The following is a 19,655-nucleotide window of genomic DNA, read 5'->3' as shown; positions in this document are numbered from 1 at the left end:
TAATACTTTGTGCGACCCCTTGTCTTTGCTTCTCATGGCAATTGCAACGAACCTAGGGCTAGGGAAATGACCTTTTCAAATCAATTTTCTTTTGTTTGAATATATATTTGAAGTTTGAACCTTTAATGCAAGTGCTAGAATGTTTGAATGAATTTGACTATTCATGGAAAACAAAATCGTGAATCGGACAAAATAATTGGTAGTTGTTTAAGAAAAGCTTTGAGTGTTATAGGCAAATTATTGAATTATAATGTGCGGTTGAAAATGACTTGCTCCCAATTGATCTGACATAAAATCAAACATTTTTTCTTGTGGGCTATGTGGGGTAATATTATTTTAAGGTCTAAGTCGACATCAAAGTTGGAACTCTTATGTGTAAAGCAAAATACTTTACAACTCTAACAATTTCATAATCAAATTGCCACAAGCAATGAGTTTCATAATCATACTTTTTAGGTTGTAGTGCATTTCCATAATCAGAAAGAGTCTCACACCACACAAAAATAGGATCCTCTTAAGCTGGCTTTAGATTCTTGGAGATACACCACAAGATACTTGACATTTGGCAAAATTAATTTCTCCAAAAACTTCTGTTTGGAAGGTTGGTTTGGAGGGGAGAGAAATAGAGGGTTTGAAAATAAAGGAAGAAATAAGTGGAAATGATGGAGAGTTTTAGAGGGGGGGATTTTGAGGGGTTTAGTTTTTTTTTTTTCTTTCCATAATACAAAGTTCTTTTAATTTGGAAGAATAAAAAAATTGTATTGAATGAGAGTTTTGAGTAAATTTTCTAAATCCAATATATATTGTTATAATACTTGCAAAATTAAAAGTACATTAATCATAAGTCATAATCTATATGCATTCTCATTAGAGGAATGCTAGCAACACTCTCTCTAACACTAATTCTTTTATTGGATAAAATCAATATATGTCCCACCACTGTGTTGGTTCAATTTTCAAAGTTTAGACCCACAATGATTTAAACCAATAAGAAAATGAGTATTAGAGAGTTTAAAAGAGAATGTTGCTAGCATTACTCTTCTCATTATCCCACGTCAGATTAAAGCTTCCTTATAATAATGTGATCTCAGGACTAAGTCACATTTAATGTTTCATTAATCAAATTAACTATTATGAAAAAAAGAAAATCGGACAAATATTCTAGATAATTTATTACTTAAAAATAAATATAATAAAAAAAATGTCTTTTATTATAAATGAATAATCAATTAATCATAATACAGTTATTAAATTTAAACATAAAACATTTTAGCCTCTAGAGCTTAAACTAGCATCCTTGTCATTGGATGCTTGTAATATTTACAATGTTTATAGGGCACATGCACGATGCATCATTGATGGATCACCAATTTGTCAATGTTTACGTGGATTTAAAGCCAAAATCACCACAACAATGAAATGGAAATTGGACTGTACCCTTCAAAAGAAAACAATTAAATGCAATTTCCAGCGAAGCAAATGCATCAAGAATTTTTTTAGATACAGTTAGCGAGTTTTAATTGCATGATTTATTTATTCATTTTCTATTTTACAGTCACATCTTCTTAAATTGTGGTAAATAGTGCATTGTAATTGGCTGCTCTTTATTTTTAAAGAATTCTCAATGTTATTTTTCTAGAGATATAGAACGTCCTTCACACTTAAAATTTGATAAAGATAAATGTTAATAGTATCTGGTCAATGCTTATAACCTACACACTTAAACACACTATCATTAGACATATTGTTCATTTTCTTTGTTTATCATCAAAATATCAATTGCGAGATATTGTTTCTGAACATTGTCAATTATTATTTATTTATTTTAAATAGAAAATACAATCATACATCACCATAGGTCCATAGCTATAACTATAATAAAAAAACAATCATGGCTAGTTTAAATCCCAAAATGCAAGTATTGTATCGACAATGTTAAAAATTAACTATTTTCTCTATCTAGCACTTAATTGTGTGATAGTTATTCCATTATCAGAAGATGTTTGGCTTTTAGAAGAAGATTGTCCTTCAACCAATATCCTTTGAATTAAGAAACCAGGTTCTTTTGGTTCAGGTAAAGTACTTTCACTATCCAACATTGTAATCACATACTTCATGTTTGGCCTATCATTAGCATCATGTTGCACACATAATAGACCAATTTGGATACATCGTAAAGCTTCGTGTAGAAGACATGCATCTCTCAAGCATTCATCAATCAAATTATGTGGAGTTCCTTCATTCCACAATCTCCATGCCTAACAAAAATCAATAAATTGTTATTTATTGTTTTAGCAAAAAAAAATAAAAAATTATGATTCATATTTGTACTCACATGCCAAATAAGATTGTGATCACGCTCATGATAGGTAAGTGCTCTATTTCTTTTTCCGCTTATTATTTCTAGCAATAATACACCAAAGCTAAATACATCTGATTTTACAGAGAATAATCCATGAATCACATATTCTGGTGCCATATAACCGCTGAAAAGGAAACACAGAATAATCAATATAGTGATATAGTCATGACTTTAAAATTTATATTGTATAAGATACTTACTATGTACCAACTATTCTACTTGTCTTCCCTTCAATTAGATCACCTCCACACATTCTAGCCATGCCAAAATCTGAAATTTTAGGATCCATTTCATTGTCTAGTAAAATATTACTTGCCTTTAGATCTCTGTGTATGATCCTTAATCTAGAATCTTGATGAAGATATTGAATTCCTCGAGCAATTGCATTCAAGATGTTAAAACGCAATGACCAACTTAACAATTTACTTTGAGTTGGATCTGTCAAGATAGTCCCGATGAATTGGTTAGGTTTTTTTTTCCAATCCTATAAAAGAAGTCATTTTATTATAATAAATATCAAACATTTTAAAAAAATACAAACCAAAAAGAAATAAGTCAAGGCTTTTGTTTGGCATGTATTCATAGAGTAAGAGTCTTTCATCTCCTTCAATGCAACAACCAATAACCTTAACAAGATTTCGATGTTGCAATTTAGCACACAATATGACTTCATTTTTAAATTCTTTCAATCCTTGACAAGAATTTCCTGAAAGTCTTTTGACTGCAACTTCTTGTCCATCTAATAATGTACCCTGAGTTTCATTGTTAAAAAAAAGTGAATTATAATAAAAATTCATTAGTTCTCTTTTTATCTTTACTAGACATGTTAGAAATGTACCTTGTATACCGGTCCAAAACCACCTTCACCGAGTTTATTGTTGATTGAGAAGTTATTGGTGGCCTTGATCATTGTAGCTAGATCAAAGAAAGGAAGCTCAAAATCTTCATGTCCTGCTCCATTTTTTTCTTTTTTCCCTTTGAATTATTAAATGGGATCGATGACATTTGAAAGTAGAAACTTAAAATTAGAAACAATCATAATATTTTACATAAAATCATTTGAGTGTATTCATAAAAGTATATAAATTCCTAATTTGTAGAGTGAAAAATTATTATCCAATTCACTATGGATTAATATTTAAACATAAATACATAACATTGATTTATTTCGTAATCTAATGCTATTGATAATATTCTTTAGATTTTATATATTTTCTTATAACCTTTTGTAATATTATGTTATTGATAATATTCTATGAAATCCTAGTCGTCTTTGTTAGCATTTGTTGTTCTCATTCTCTCATTCTCTATTTTGTATCTATATTGTTAATATGGTATGAGAGCCGAGTTAAGAATTGCAATGTGGGAATTGGACCCAGACCCACACTAGGCAAGAGGGTGGGTGCTGAAGTTGGTTTTGATGTTGTTTGTTATTTGTCTCACATTGCTTAGGTTCCTGGGCTGCTGAGTGTATAAATATGCTTGAGTATCCTCATCCTTTAAACTAGCTTTTGGAATGAAATTCAAGCCTATTTAACAGTTAGAACTAAAAAGATTTAGAATTTTGCTCTAATAAAATTTGATGATAATCCACGTATTTTAATGAATAATTTATCATTTTTAATTTGATAAATTTTTAAGTGTGAAGATGTGTGTGTATATATATAATTTTGAAAAACAGAAGAAATCAGGTAGTTTCATAACTTCAAATTTAGTAAAAAAGGAAAAGAAATTTTTATTTGGTGTTTTTTTTTGTTCAATATTTAATTCAACATTTTAGAACCAATCAACTGTTTTGTTTTATAGTAATGATATGAAGATTATCTGCCTTAAGGGTTTTAAATTCCTTATCAATTGGATCATTCCATAGCTTTGGCTAGAAGGGTGGAGCTTTGAAAAATCAAGAGTTTAGTAATTTTATTTCCCAACTTGGCATCTTGAATATCCCCTTTCTTTTATAGGATTGAAACGAAGTCTTTGGAGAAAACAAATGCAATAGAAACCAGTGGTTTCGTTAAGGATGTTCGTTATTTTATTGTTGAATTTCATTTTATAAGTATATTGTTTGAGGTCAAGAAAAAGTTCAAGTGTGGGGTTTCGATGAAATCAGTCCTATAATGTTTGAGGAAGAACATAAGGTTTAACTACTTCTTAATCCATATGTGTCGTGTAGCTGATAAGCATTCAAAAGGGTACAATTATTGCGTCATGCACGATGCGTAGAAGATTGTGCACTTCTCGCACATACTGTTTTGGAAATATTGGAAACTCTTGCCTATAACATGAGAGGACCTATCTCTAGGGCTGGCATGAACCAAACCAACTCGTAAATAGTTCGATACACGATTCGATAATTGAATTGTTGAACTTGGTTCATGAACTAAATGAGTTGAAAATTAAGCCCGTTAAATAAACGAGCTGAACTTGAACTAAATAAGGTTCAAATCGTTTGGTTCATGAACCAACTCGATATATATATTATAATTATTACTAATTTGATTAACAATCAACGAAATTATAATAAAAGAGAGAGGAAAAAAAAGCTACTAAAGTGCAGGCTTTTGAACCAATATGTGCACTAAATAAATCCCACATCGGAGAGTTTAAAAACATTAGAGAGCAAGAGCATATATAAAAGAGAAGTGCATCACCGAGTAATAAAACATGCATTGGTAGCATACGATCATACGGACTCTGCTGCATCACCATAGTTTTTTTTTTTTTTTTTTATAATTATATATTTGCTAATTTAAAAAAAAAAAACTAACAAATGAGTTGAATCTAACAAGCCAAACCGAGTTGTTCGTTAACTTTAAACGAGCCGAACTCGAATTAAAAGAAAAGGTTCGTATCGAACTCGAGTCGAGTTTTGAGCTGAACTAATTCTTATCGAGTCGAGCTCAGATAAATTCGATCCGACTAGACTTATTTTCAGCTCTACCTACCTCATTGGAAAACATATGCTAAGACAATAAGAAAACAACAAAAACATGATTTGTAAAGCTATGAGCGAATGTAAACAACACTGAGACATGTAATTATAACACGATGATTGTTTGGTTACCATGAGTAACTAGTTCTCTAGATTACCTTCTCTATAACTACTTGAACAATGTTATCAGTTGAGTTCCCTTTGAATACAATTGAATTGCTTATGGTTAATATTTATCCTTGATGCTTTTTACGTGTTTATGAATATTCATAAATCGATCTAGGCCTTGAATGACTATTAACCCTTGATTTTGGGACTTGGCCTAATATTAATTATTCAATATGTAATAGCTTTAAACATGTTCTATTACCACCTTTGTGGCAAGAGTTTTAACACGCAATCAAACCTTTAATTGTTACAGACTGACCTAAAACATTAGACGATTTTGATCAAAGAAGAAGGTTACGTACTAAGATATTAGACTTAGCTATTTTATTAAAATAGCATAAAATTAAGCGAAAAATTGTAGACTTTGGACCCAAATGCGAAGTGAAAGAGAAAGGAATCAAACATGACCCAATCCTTGTGGATACGAACTTTATATATTTTACTACACTTCTAAATACCAACATGGAGATGAATAGAAGATGTGGTGGGGGGTTTGTGAGGAAGTTGTGCGGTATTTTACAGATCACTTCTCTGACAACCATTGAAGAGTTAAAGAGTTTGTTGTGACTTCCTGAGATGGGAACATGAGCACGGTTCAAATGGATTTAATTTCTTATTTTTTAAGGGTGTAGTCTCAAGTTATATTCGTAGATTCTTAGAAATAAAATGATAGAAATATACATGCCTATATTTGTTACAAGTTTACTAAATTTTATTCCCGAATATAAAACATTCATGGAGCAGAAAAATTTCCCGAAAGAAAAGGGTGAGAATAAATTGTGCAAGTACATGTTATAGTGTATATTTTTAAGGTTTCTGAGAATATTATAATGTTAACCAAACATCTTTTTTTTTAAATACTTTGGAATAAAATTCACATCTTTATATTTCAAGGAATGTTATTTCTAGAAATAAATTTGGTAAACTTGAAACAAACACACCCTAAAAGATTATGACCTCAAATTAAAGTAGATGTAGGATTGATGTTCTATCTAGCAGTTTCACCTTCATGCTACCCAGCTTTGTAGCTTTTGCTCCTTTTCTGTGACCTTGGTCCCAAAGGTGGTCTCACCTTAGAAGTTGAGTAATTTATATCACATAACTCTGCTGGGGCCCCTCTATATATAAGCTGGTGGCTAAAGTGTTGACGCGGGGGGGATTGGTTAATCTCTTCTAACTAGTTGTCTTTTATTAAGGGTAGCTTTTAGTGGATGGTGCGTTAGTGGTGAATGAAATTGTTAACTAGGCTTGGAAGTTGAAGAAAAACTGCCTTCTTTTAAGGTAGGTTTTGAAAAGGCCTTTGACTCGTTGAACAAGGGTTTCTTGGACTATGTGATGAGTAGATTTGGTTTTGACCTTAAGCAACGTGATTGGATTCTTGCGTGTGTTTTCTCTGATAATACGTTTGTTTTAGTCAATCGTTGGCTCATGCAAAGGATTAATATTCAGCGAGGGCTTGAACAAAGAGATCATATGACTAGGGATGCCAATACCCATGCCCGCGAGAATTTGCAGATAAAATGTCACAGGCACAAGGTGGGTGGTTTATCGGGGGTATCTATGGGCTATGGGTATAATAAACATATATTTAACTACTCGTTACTTTATGGATACAGATATGGAGTTGATGGTACTCGTGCCCAGGGATATCTGTATCCATTAATCAATTAGATCAATTTATATATATATATATATATATATATATATATATATATATATATATTTGACTTTCTAAAATAACCCTTGTTTCTTATTATTTGAAAATTTGTATGTCTTTTTATACATTTTGTACATAAGATTTGGCTTTTTATACTTTTTGTAGACGTTGATTAGTTGAAAATTTGTATGGACTTCAAGAATTATGCAATTTGTATGGGTTACGAAATTTAAATGGATTATGTATGGCTTATGAAATTAAAATACATGTTTAAAAATTGAAGTTATTAGGTAATTAAAAAAACTTTTTTAAAAAATCCATGAATATCCGCCATTACTCGTGGATACCTTAATACTTGTGGATTATCCGTATAGCTCTACTCGCGCGGGTTACAGGAGCAGGAACGAGCACCATATGTTTTCAATGGGCCAGGGACATATATCATAATACCTGTACTCATGGATACCCATTGACATCCCTACCTCTGACTCAGTTTCTCTTTCTTTTGGTGGTGCAGGGACTTGGTATGTTTGTTAAGAAGGCGGAGGTGTTTGGTTTGTATACTAGCTTTACGATGGGAGCATCATGCTTTTACGTTTCATATCTTCAATATGTAGACGATACTCTATTTATAGGAGAAGCGTCTATGGAAAATCTCAAGGAGATTAAGAGGATTTTAGCTGCATTGCATTAGCCTCAGGCATTCGGGCGAATTTTTCCAATAATTGTGTCATGGGCATCGATGTGGATAACACCTTTTTGAAAGTGGCAGAGAGCTTCCTTCGTTGTAGCATGAGGTCTCTCCCTTGTAAGTATCTTGGACTCCATATGAGTTATAACCCTAGGAGGAAAGCTACATGGCAACCCTTGGTCGATCTTATATACAAATTCTTAGGTGCTTTTAATTAGCTTTAGGCCTTCCTGTGAAGTTTTCCAAGAGTTGTGTCATGGGCATCAATTTGGAAGTGGCAGAGACCTTCCTTGTAGCTTGCAATTACCCTTTTGATTAAAAATTCAATCAATTCATTTTTGGTTGATTTATATTGTTATTTTTTATTATTAAATGTTTATCTTTTATCTTTAACTTACCTAAGACGTACACAAGTTTACAACCTATATTCATAAAAAAATAAATGTAGCCATACAACAACTTCAGATCAATACATATTAAACTAATTATATAAATTTTTGAATCTTGCTTTCTAAGAATCTTACCTTTAAGTTTTGATTTGAATATATAAACGTAGGAGAATACCAATAGCATCACAAGCAACATTGAAACTGTGATCGAAACCGCCATGACAACTTTCTTCCCATGCCCATGTGCAAGACCTCCTGTATTCACAAGAAATGAGTCACTACACTAGTAATTTAATTCTTAAACAAAAACTAAAAACAATTGAAAAATGTTAATGAATGCCCTAGAAGCACTCTTCAAAATAGTAAGTTTTTATAGAAACTTGTTAATTCAATGCATCAAAAATAGAAATATTAGCGGGACAATTCGAAATCATTTACCGAAATTTGAAGAATCAATATCCATTCGAACATAGAGATCTTGACCACTACTTTGTAAAATTCTTAAATCAATAAGATCACCAAACCAGATGGAACAACCACTGACTGCTCCATTTGCATCCAAGTATGTATAAGCTGTGCAAGAACAATTTTGAAAGCATTTTGTCTTGCAATCGTTAAGTGTCGTGTTTCGATTAATCCAAGAATTTGTAGTATTTGGAAATTTCATCCCAACAAATTTTTGAAAGCCATCTTGGTTTTTGATCCCACAACTCCAATTTCCACTACGCACACATCCTTGTGTCCAGTCCATTGAATTCCATTGTTCCGGTGATTTTGGCTTAAATCCAAGTAAACATTGACACATTGGCGATCCATCAATGATGCATTGTGCATTTGCCCCACAAACGTTGTAATAATCACAAGCATCCAATGGCGTTGTTTGGTAAACACTCCATGTTTTTGATTCGGGAACATAAAGGAGACGTTGTCGAATTGCTAGGGTTTGGTTGACAATCACTATAGAGATCACAGAACTATTCTTCAGCGTGTATCTATAATACACTTCATCTTCGTTGTTGACAAATACAAAATCATAAAGTGGATTAGGTTTCAATCCGACTACTCCACTTGACGGAGCATTCCATGGTCCTGTCCTATGGATTTTAGTCGAGCCCTTCAATATTACGCTTTCTGGATTACTTGTAAGCACCATAATTTGAATTACATCTCCTGAAGATGGATCCTCTTCATTTCTCCAAGCAGTCATATTCCAGACTAGACCCAATTTTCGATTCCATCCACACTTCATTCCAGCTAATAGTGTATCACAAGGATGGTCAAAGCCTTGCCACAAAAAACTTTCTTCATTTTTATCCTTCTCATCTCTGAGCACTAAATTACCATTGTTCAAGAGCTGCACAACAGGACTTGAAGAATTTCTTGATGCATTTGTTGACCAGACAAGAGAGTCATTGTGGTTGAGAAGCACAAGGTTTCCATCTTGACTTATGATCAATTTGCTTGAATCGTCTTTTGTTGGATTGTTTCGATTTGCAACCCAAACCACTCTTCGAACGGGGATATTTTTGTACCATATTCCTACATAGCGGTTTAAGGACTTACCGGGTCTGAAGAAACCCATCTCAAAGGTTCCATCCTTAGAGACCAAAGTGCTGCCATCAGGAAATGAAGCAGACTTGGTAATGGTATCGGTTGCATATGAAATATGAGATAATACAATAAGAACATTAATAATAATAATAATAACAAAAACATGAGGCATAGTTAGAAGAATGACCATTTTATGGTGATTGGATACTAGTGTAGGAATTTCATGTGTTATCAAAAAGAAATGAAGTGTTGGGGTTTCATGAATAAAGAGAAAGGGTTGACATGAAATTTCACATAGGCTGCTCTAACTTAATTCCAATCACATATTGGATCTCAAAGGTATGTGAGAGACGCTATCTTTAGTTCATATGGCTATTTACAACTCACTAAGTCAATTTAATGGAGTCAAGATCCTTTACATTTTTTACCTTCTTTTTACGATTACCGAAGTTTTTAAGGTATAAATACATGAAAATTTCTTGTAAACAAAGTATATGCATAAAAATTTAAATTCATTTGAAGATAGTCGTAAAATTATCGTTAATATCAATTCAATTAATAGTACATCTAAAAAATTGTTTGATTGTCACGAAAAAACTCAAATCATGCTTTGATTGAAGAGTTTAATTACTATATGTCAACAATTTAATTTAAAATTATTTTGCACATGTATTCAATATCGTGTTGTCACGTCAGTTAATTAATGAATATGATAATTTATATGTTTCATATTCATTAATTGACGTGTCAACGTATCATTACATATATGTGTAAAATAATTATTAATCGACAATGCATATTCATTAAACTTTTGATTGAAAAAAAGTGATGGGTGAAAATAGTTTATAAAAAATGATCCATTTAGCTTCCAAAACGATTTTGTAAAATACTAGTTACACTCAATTTAACAAGTTGATTTGTTAAACATGAATTAGATTCAATAAAATTATCACATATATAGAATCAAAGTTTATCATCAAACTATCCATGCAGCAAATTCAATTATAAATGAGGGGGGTGTATGAAAAAAAAAATTACAATGAAGAAATATTATCTAAAAAATAGTTTATAAAATTTGACACAATCTCACATTATTAACCCATTTGTTTTTTCCATAGATTTCTTCTAGGTTTTTTCTAGATTACCTTTGAAGGATAGTGGGTAATTTATCCATCAACCAATGAAAATGCAATTTGTTGGTGGGGTCAAGATAGTTCATGAATACCACTTAAAAATGTGCTTATGTGGCTAATGTGTATTGGTTGGGGTAAATTACCCACCATTCTTCCATGGATACTCTAGTTGTCACCTTTCTTCTATGGAGATAATCAATCATATTCAAGGCAAGGCATGCCCGACACTAAATGTGATATATTCGACATTTTCTTCTATCTCTAGATTCCATCTTTCTTGGTCATTAACTAGTTAATCTTTTTTTTTTCTCTCTCAAAAAAAAAACTAGTTAATTTTTAGTTTTTTGGATATTCTTTCTCTAAATGTAATCATATTTGTGTTTTGTCGAACACAAAATACTAGCTTCTCTTTCAATTGGAATTCAAATATTTTGTTTTGTGGTTTTGTGAGTGTCTAGTTCTTCCAACCTCTTGATTTATTAACCTTTTTTTTTTTTTTTTTTAACAGATTAGCCAATGAATAATTGGGTCCTCTGCAAACCTTCATAAGAAGTGGAGAGAAATGTCTCACTTTAATATAATTATAAAAGGCCAATTTTTTTTTTTGGGTACAAAATTAGCCAATATTCTAACACTAAAAAATCGAGTTGAGATCCTATCTATTTTCTATAATAAAGTGCAATATTTCAACTCATTTAAAAACTTAGTAAAAGCCATAATTGAAATCTCACAGCGTATATAATGGAGGGTCTGCTATTGACTTGACATTAAAACGTACTTCAAGATATACCAACACTATAAACGGGTCCTGTTATTTTAAGGCCGTTGACATCTCAAATAATTGGTTCTAATTAAGGTTTTTAGATCATAAATTAAGGTAATCTTAGTTGGCAAAGATTTTATTATAGTTTGTTGGATTTTTTTTCTGACGGTCTTCTGTTGAATCCTCTATACAATATAAACTTGTTTTAGAGAGTGTAGCTCTCTTTTCCCTTTCTCTTTTGTGAGCCGTCATCAAAACTCTATTTTCTTCACCTTCATCCATTAAATAGGGGTAGTTTAGAGTCAATTTTGACCCAAAATCACTTATCTAACTCGTATCTTTCCCTTTTATTGAAATAAATGATTTTTATATCTATTTCGTTTTTTATTTTGTGATTTCGTCGTCATCTTGTGACATTGGTTTGTTCGTCGTCTTTCATTTTTTAGCGAATTTGCATTATATCAATGTACTATATCAATTTGAATGAATGAATATCATTTATTTTTGCCGAAAAATAAATTTGTTTTTGAGCGTTAATTAACGTAAGTGTTCCCTATCTATTAAAAAATAGAAACAATTCCATGGTTTAAGGGAGGAAAGACTCCACAAATTTATTAATATTTCATACATTAATTTCTTCTTATAGAAAAGTAGATAGTTACATGAGTGGGTCACTAGCAAAAAGTTTTTTTTTTTTTTTTTTTTAATTTTATAGGATTTCTAGCCGGCTAATAGCTCAGTTTCATAATATTTGGGCTATAACTTTCCCACTCTTGGTTTCTTGTACGTTTTATTTTTTTATTTCCAAAATACACTTAACTCGCTAATATAATCTGATCTTTAATGTCTAAAAATTCTAACTCAACTGACAATGATAAACGCCAAAATTGCAAGGACGGACGTTATGACCTGGGACCTCACAATTGTGTGTGAGTTTTATTTCACTATATTACCATTTCATCTAAGACCAAAAAAATAAAATAATAATCTGATCTTTAACGAGAATATTTCATATTATACAATTCAAACTGGATGAAACCCAAAAATGATTATGTAATTAATATTAAAGGACACCGCATATTATTTCAAAAATGTTGTATAGTATTCAAGAACACCGCAGCCACAAGGGGACCCTCTAACATAGGGACTAATGTGTTACCTGTATGTAACTGTGAGAGACTAATTTGGATATTAATTTTGTCAGGAAGTAATTTGAGTATTACTTTTGTCATAAACTACATTGAGTCGCGTTCAATTTGTTAGGGGCTAATTCAATATTTAGTTTATTTATAAAGCAACATCGGAACAATAAGACATGTATGCAGAATTTTCATACCTTATGATGGACCTTGAGCATCCTTACTCCTTTTCCTAGGGGTTCATCTTCATCAAGCTCCACAGTCTCATTCCCAATCTCCAACGCTTATCATTAAGGAAATATCTCCAACGCTTTTCATTGATTCGTTGGCATCTCGTACTTGCACAACTTCTTTATTGAACCTCTCGATGCAGTCTCTGAGAGGCTCGCTCTTCCCTTGCACTATTGCTTCGAGGGACGCCACAATCTTGGGTTGGGTACTCGAATCGATGAAATGAAAAGTGAACTCATGTCACACGTCGTCGGAGGGTAGTAACGAAGAGTTTACCCTTCATGGTGCCCCACACCGATCTATAGGTGAGGACAACCTCGATGTTCTCGACGTGCTTATCCGGATTCGTCGTTCCATCGTAAGAGTCCATCTGGGGTGGTTTCTCTAATCCACGCGGGATTTGGGCGTCGCAGATGCGTCGAGTGAAAGAATCGTAAGTTGCACGGTCGTTGCGAGCATCACAATCATCTTCTGAGTCAGACGAGGACCACGAGCACCTGTTGCGCCTGGGTTGTGACCTCCTTGTAGAGGATCGTCAGGGAGATCTCCTTCGAGGTGAGCGACGACCATGGCTGGGAGATCTCATGTTGACCAAGTACCTTAGAAATCTGGATCGGGAAGGGCGAAAGCTGCTTTCTCTTCTGTTACAGGTTAGGGGAGGAGCTTGATGGAGGGGGGTCAACTGCCTCTTTGACCTCTCTTTCTCTAAGTCAGCAAGGCGTCGATTCTACTCCTCGGTTATCGACATTTGGTGTTGAACCGTGCGGAGCAGGTAGTTGACCCACGCCTCTGTAGGAGTGGAATTGTCTGCCACCTCGTCAGGTCGTGGAGGACCGTAGAGAGGCGGTTACTGCACATGTGTCGCTGGTTGGGGACTCGGCAGCGAGTTTCCTCGTTCGGGGTTGGTTGCATGAGATGGAGTGGCGGTCTGTCCGTCACGGTTGACGCGACGGGTTTCGCTCTGGATGTGCGGGTTGGCACTGTTGGCAGTCATGGTATTTTAGTTTGGAAAGCCTTGGTTTTTTGTATGTAAAAACCAAGGATAACTTGTTATTCCCCACAGACGGCGTCACTGGTCGTACCTGATCAGAAGGTGACTGACGGTGCTATATAATGTGGTGACCGACGGGGGTGTGTACCGGCAGACACTCCGATGCTCAAGTCAGTAAGAGATCAGAATGGGGGTTTAGAGAGAAGATAGATTCTACCTTGGTGACTGCGAAGAGTCCCCTTTATATAGAGGTGGGTGTTTGCATAGCCGCTGTAAGGCACACGTGTGCTCGGCGGTTACGAATTTGTAGGAAGTGTAACCACCGAGGAGAGATTTGTGGGAACGTGGGCAGAGACGTTACAGTTCGTTTGAACTGGTCTCAGTTGCTCCGAGCACCCCCTCACGGAGAAGGGGTGTGTTGCGAGTAATATTGCCAAATGCGGATTTGGGTTGTAATTGTATTGGGCCTAAGTAATTGGGCATAAAGGCTTTGGCCGATCCAGAACAACAATATTTCCTCGGAAATTCGCAGAAATAGATCAATAATTTCCTCAGAAATCAATGTTTCTGACGAATTTAGGATGTTTTTCAACGAATAAATTCATAGGAAAATCAGTTATTTCGTGTAGTGTTGTTAACAATGATTCATACTTAAATTGAGATAAAAAAATGTTTTCTCTCTTAATAAGGACAGTGCTACTAATGACTTTGGAGCTTAATTCTATCAAACTTATTGGACTATTGTCAACGAAGATGTTACCAATGCAGTTTGGCACTTCTTCACCTCTGGTTGGATGTTGCCAAACTTCACTGCTAACACTTTGGTGTTGATTCGTGAATCACTAAATGTTGAGGCCGTGAAGCACTCTAGACCTATATCAATGGTCAATTTCAAGTTCGAGATAATTACAAAGGTGATTGCTATTAGATTAGCTCAAATTATGCCTTTCATCACCTCTAAGGAGCAAAATGGGTCCATTCATAGGAGAAAAATCATAGATTGTGTTTGTTTGGCTTCTGAAAACTGTTATTTTAAAGGTTTTTGACACTTTGGATTGGAAGTTCTTCTTAAAAGTTTCCAACTAGAGAAAACACAATCATACATCATCATATGTCCATGCAATAACAACAAAAATTTGTCATGCCTAGTGAACAGTTAAATTCTCAAACACAAGATACAAAACAATGTTAAAAATAAACTAGTTTCTCTATCTACCACTTAATAGTGATATAGTTATTCCATTCTCAGAAGAAGGTTGTCCTTCAATCAACACCCTTTGATTTAAGAAACCTGGTTCCTTTGGTTGAGGTAAAGTATTTTCACTATCCAACATCATAATCACATATTTCATGTTTGGCCTATCAATAGGAACATGTTGCACACATAAAAGACCGATTTGGATGCATCGTAAAGCTTCATGTAAAACACATGTGTCTCTTAAGCATTCATCAATCAATTCATGTGGAGTTCCTTCATTCCACAATCTCCATGCCTAACAAAAATTAATAACTTGTTATTTATTGCTTTAGCAAAAGAAAATCATTGATTCATATTTGTACTCACATGCCAAATAAGATTGTGATCATGTTCATGGTAGGTAAGTGTTCTGTTTTTCTTTCCGCTTATTGTTTCAAGCAATAATACGCCAAAGCTAAATACATCTGATTTAATAGAGAAAAGTCCATGAATCACATATTCGGGTGCCATATAACCGCTGAAAGGAAACACACAAGAATCAATATAACGATAATTATTTACGGTTAAATTTTTTTTTATAATATACTTACTATGTGCCAACTATTCTTCTTGTCTTTCCTTCAATTTGGTCACCTCCACACATCCTAGCCATGCCAAAATCTGAAATTTTTGGATCCATTTCATTGTCTAGTAAAATATTACTCGCCTTCAAATCCCTATGTATGATCCTTAATCTAGAATCTTGATGAAGATATTGAATTCCTCGAGCAATTGCATTCAAGATGTTAAGACGCATTGACCAACTTAACAATTTACTTTGAGTTGGATCTGCCAAGATAGTACAATGAAATGGTTATATATTTTTTTCAATCCTATAAAAGAAGTCATTTTATTATGATAAATATTAGACTTTTAAAAAAATTACAAACCAAAAAGAAATGAATCAAGGCTTTTGTTTGGCATGTATTCATAGATTAACAGTTTTTCATCTCCTTCAATGCAACAACCAAGAACCTTAACAAGATTTCGATGTTGCAATTTAACGCACAATATGACTTCATTTTTAAATTCTTTCGATCCTTGCTCAGAATTTCCTGAAAGTCTTTTGACTGCAATTACATGTCCATCTTGCAATGTAGCCTGAATTTCATAGTTGAGAAGAAGTGGAAAATAATGAAATTTGTTAGTCTTTTTTTTTTTTTTTTTTGTTGAAGTTCTTTTTTTATCTTTATTATTAGAGATGTTAAAACTTTACCTTGTATACGGGTCCAAATCCACCTTCACCAAGCTTATTGTTGGTTGAGAAGTTATCAGTGGCCTTGATTATTGTAGCTAGATCAAAGAAAGGAAGATCAAAATCTTCATGTTCTCCTCCATCTCTTTCTTTTTTCCCTTTGATTTATTAGATGGGATCAATGAAATTTGAATATAGAAACTTATATTTAGAAACAATCATAAAATTTGACATAAAGTCATATGATTGTATGCATAAAAGTATGTCAATACCTAATTTCTAGGGTGAAAATATATTATGAAAAGATTAAATAGTTACGTTGTAAAATTGTTACTTCGGAATGAAATATAAACAAAAAAAGTAGTTGAAAAGTCGATGTATGTAATTATAAACTTATATGATTACTTTTCAACTACTACTGTTGCTTATTTTAAAAAAAAAAACTACTATTTTTGCTTTATGAACAACTCAAGAAATTAGGCAGTTTCATGACTTCAAATTTGGCAAAACTGAAAAGAAATTTTTATAAGAATCTTACCTTTAAGCTTTGGTTTGAATATATAAACATAGGATAATACCAATAGCATCACAAGCAACATTGAAACTGTGATAGAAACCACCATGACCACTTTCTTCCCACGCCCATGTATATGACCTATATTCACAGTTAACAAAGTATTGAGTTCACTATTGTTTGTTAAACAAAAACTAAAATATTTTAAAAGCCCTTACCAAAATTTGAATCCCTGTCCACTCGAATATAGAGATCATCGCCCTCGCTACTTTGCGAAAGTCTCAAATCAATAAGATCATTAAACCAAAGAGAACAACCACTGACTGCTCCATTTGGGTCTAGATAGGTATAAGCTGTGCAAGAACAATTTTGCAAGCATTTGGTTTTGCAATCTTGAAGTGTCATGTTTAGATTAATCCAAGAATTTGTTGTATCGGGTAACTTCATCCTAACAAATTTCTGAAACCCATCTCGGTTTTTAATCCCACAGCTCCAATTTCCACCGCGCACACATCCTTGCGTCCAGTCCATTGAATTCCATTGCTGTGGTGATTTTGGCTTAAATCCAGGTAAACATTGACACATTGGCGATCCATCAATCGTGCATTGTGCATTTGCTCCACAAACATTGTAATATTCACAAGTATCCGATGGCATGATTTGGTAAACGCTCCATATTTTGGATTCAGGAACATAAACAAGGCGTTGACGAATCAATAGGGTTTGGTTGAGTACCGCTATAGAGGTAACGGAGCTATTCCTGAGCACGAATTGGTAATACACTTCGTCTTCATTGTTGACAACTTTATAATCATAAAGCGGGTTGGGTTTCATTCCGACAACTCCACTAGAGAGAGGATTCCATGGTCCAGACCTACAGATTTTAGTTGAGCCCTTCCATATCATGCTTTCGGGATTGCTTGTAAAGACCACAGATGCATATAAATCTCCTGAAGACGGATCGTCTTCATTTTTCCAAGCAGTGAGATTCCAATAAAAATCTAATTTTCGATTATATCCAAACGTCATTCCAGGTAATAGTGTATCACAAGGATGGTCAAACCCTTGCCACAAAAAACTTTCTTCATTGTTATCCTTCTCATCTCTAAGTACTAAATTACCATTGTTCAAGAGCTGCACAACAGGACTTGAAGCCTTTCTTGATGCATTTGTTGACCAAACAAGAGAGTCATTGTGGTTGAGAAGCACAAGGTTTCCATCTTGACTTATGATCAATTTGCTTGAATCGTCTTTTGTTGGATTGTTTCGATTTGCAACCCAAACCACTCTTCGAACGGGGATATTTTTGTACCATATTCCTACATAGCGGTTTAAGGACTTACCGGGTCTGAAGAAACCCATCTCAAAGGTTCCATCCTTAGAGACCAAAGTGCTGCCATTAGACAATGAAGCAGACTTGGTAATGGTATCGGTTGCATAGGATACATGAGACAATACAACAAAAACATTAATAGTTATAATAATAAAAATATCAAGCATAGTTAGAAGAATGGCCATTTTATGTTGAGACTTGAGACCAGTACTAGTGTTGGAGTTTCATGAATAAATAAGAGAAAGGGTTCACATGAAATTTCACATGGCTGCTCTTATTTATAGACAATTGAATTCTCACATGGATCTCACAGCCTATGTGAGAGACACTATCCTTAGTTCATATGACCATTCACATCTCAATAAGCCAACTTAATGGAGTCAAAATCCTCTACATTTTTTACCTTCTTTTTTCGTTATCCGAAATTTTGAAAACAATATAATAATTGGTGGGTGTTCAATTATTTAATATATACATCAAAACTCTTCAAAATTATAGTAATGGAGAGGATCTTAGCTGAGCTTAATGGTAGTAAAAGTTTGTCTTTTTAATTTTAATAGACAAAATTAAAATTCATTTGAAGGTATTTGTAAAATTGTCATTAATATCAATTTAATTAATAGTGTATCTCACAAAATTGTTTGATCGTCATTGGGAAAAAAATCCCTCAAATCACACGTTGATTGAAAGGAGATAAGGGGTGAAAATCGATTTTATAAACACTAGTTGCACTCATTTTAACAAGTTAATTTTGTAAACATGAATTAGATTTTAAAAAATCACATGTGGAATCAAAGTTTATCGAATTCCAGTCACCGGTCAAACTATCCATGTAGCAAATTCATTATGAATGAGGGGGTGTATTGAAAATATGAAAATTCTATGGTGAAGTCATTAGAATGATTAGTGAAGTTAACACTATAATATCAAAAGTATTGTGAGTAACATCCCACTGTTTGTACAGTGGAATCAAAAGTTCAATCTCCTTAATATCATCAATTCATCAGATTAACAAGAATACACTTAATCTAATTTTATTCTGCCTTATTTTAAGTGTAACACCCCACAAAGTGTAACACTCACATGATATCAGCAACTCGATGCCAACGATAAAATAGTACTTTTAAGTCCAAGATGTTGCAAGCATTACTTGATGAATTACTATTGATCATTAATCAACAATCAACAATTTAAAAAAGAATCAAACATTAAGATTAAAATTAACTTTTTCAAAAAAGTCAGCTTCATGACTGCACCGTAGAAGCTCCCTTCAAAATATCATATCAAACTTTACCATGAAGAAATATCATCTAAAAAATAATTTATAAATATTGACACGATCTCACATTATTAGCCCATTTTCTTTTTT

General features: G+C 33.4%; 1 protein-coding gene across 1 annotated transcript; it reads right to left on the bottom strand.

Moving 5' to 3' along the window:
* Window positions 1–1,837: 1,837 nt before the first annotated feature.
* On the bottom strand, window positions 1,838–18,525 carry LOC11419710 (uncharacterized). The gene is made up of 15 exons (XM_039834715.1): window positions 17,172–18,525; window positions 16,978–17,094; window positions 16,461–16,597; window positions 16,135–16,345; window positions 15,796–16,033; window positions 15,572–15,722; window positions 15,218–15,500; window positions 14,768–14,880; window positions 8,638–10,054; window positions 8,335–8,454; window positions 3,201–3,337; window positions 2,904–3,114; window positions 2,563–2,800; window positions 2,336–2,486; window positions 1,838–2,258 (listed from the first exon to the last, which is right to left on the bottom strand). The coding sequence occupies exons 1-15, from the start codon at window positions 18,469–18,471 to the stop codon at window positions 1,956–1,958; spliced, it is 5,127 nt and encodes a 1,708-aa protein (XP_039690649.1). The 5' UTR covers window positions 18,472–18,525; the 3' UTR covers window positions 1,838–1,955.
* Window positions 18,526–19,655: the final 1,130 nt, after the last annotated feature.

The sequence above is a fragment of the Medicago truncatula genome, chromosome 5 (genome assembly GCF_003473485.1).
Source record: "Medicago truncatula cultivar Jemalong A17 chromosome 5, MtrunA17r5.0-ANR, whole genome shotgun sequence".
NCBI classification, from domain to species: domain Eukaryota; kingdom Viridiplantae; phylum Streptophyta; class Magnoliopsida; order Fabales; family Fabaceae; genus Medicago; species Medicago truncatula.
This window is presented reverse-complemented; position numbering and strand designations above follow the sequence as displayed.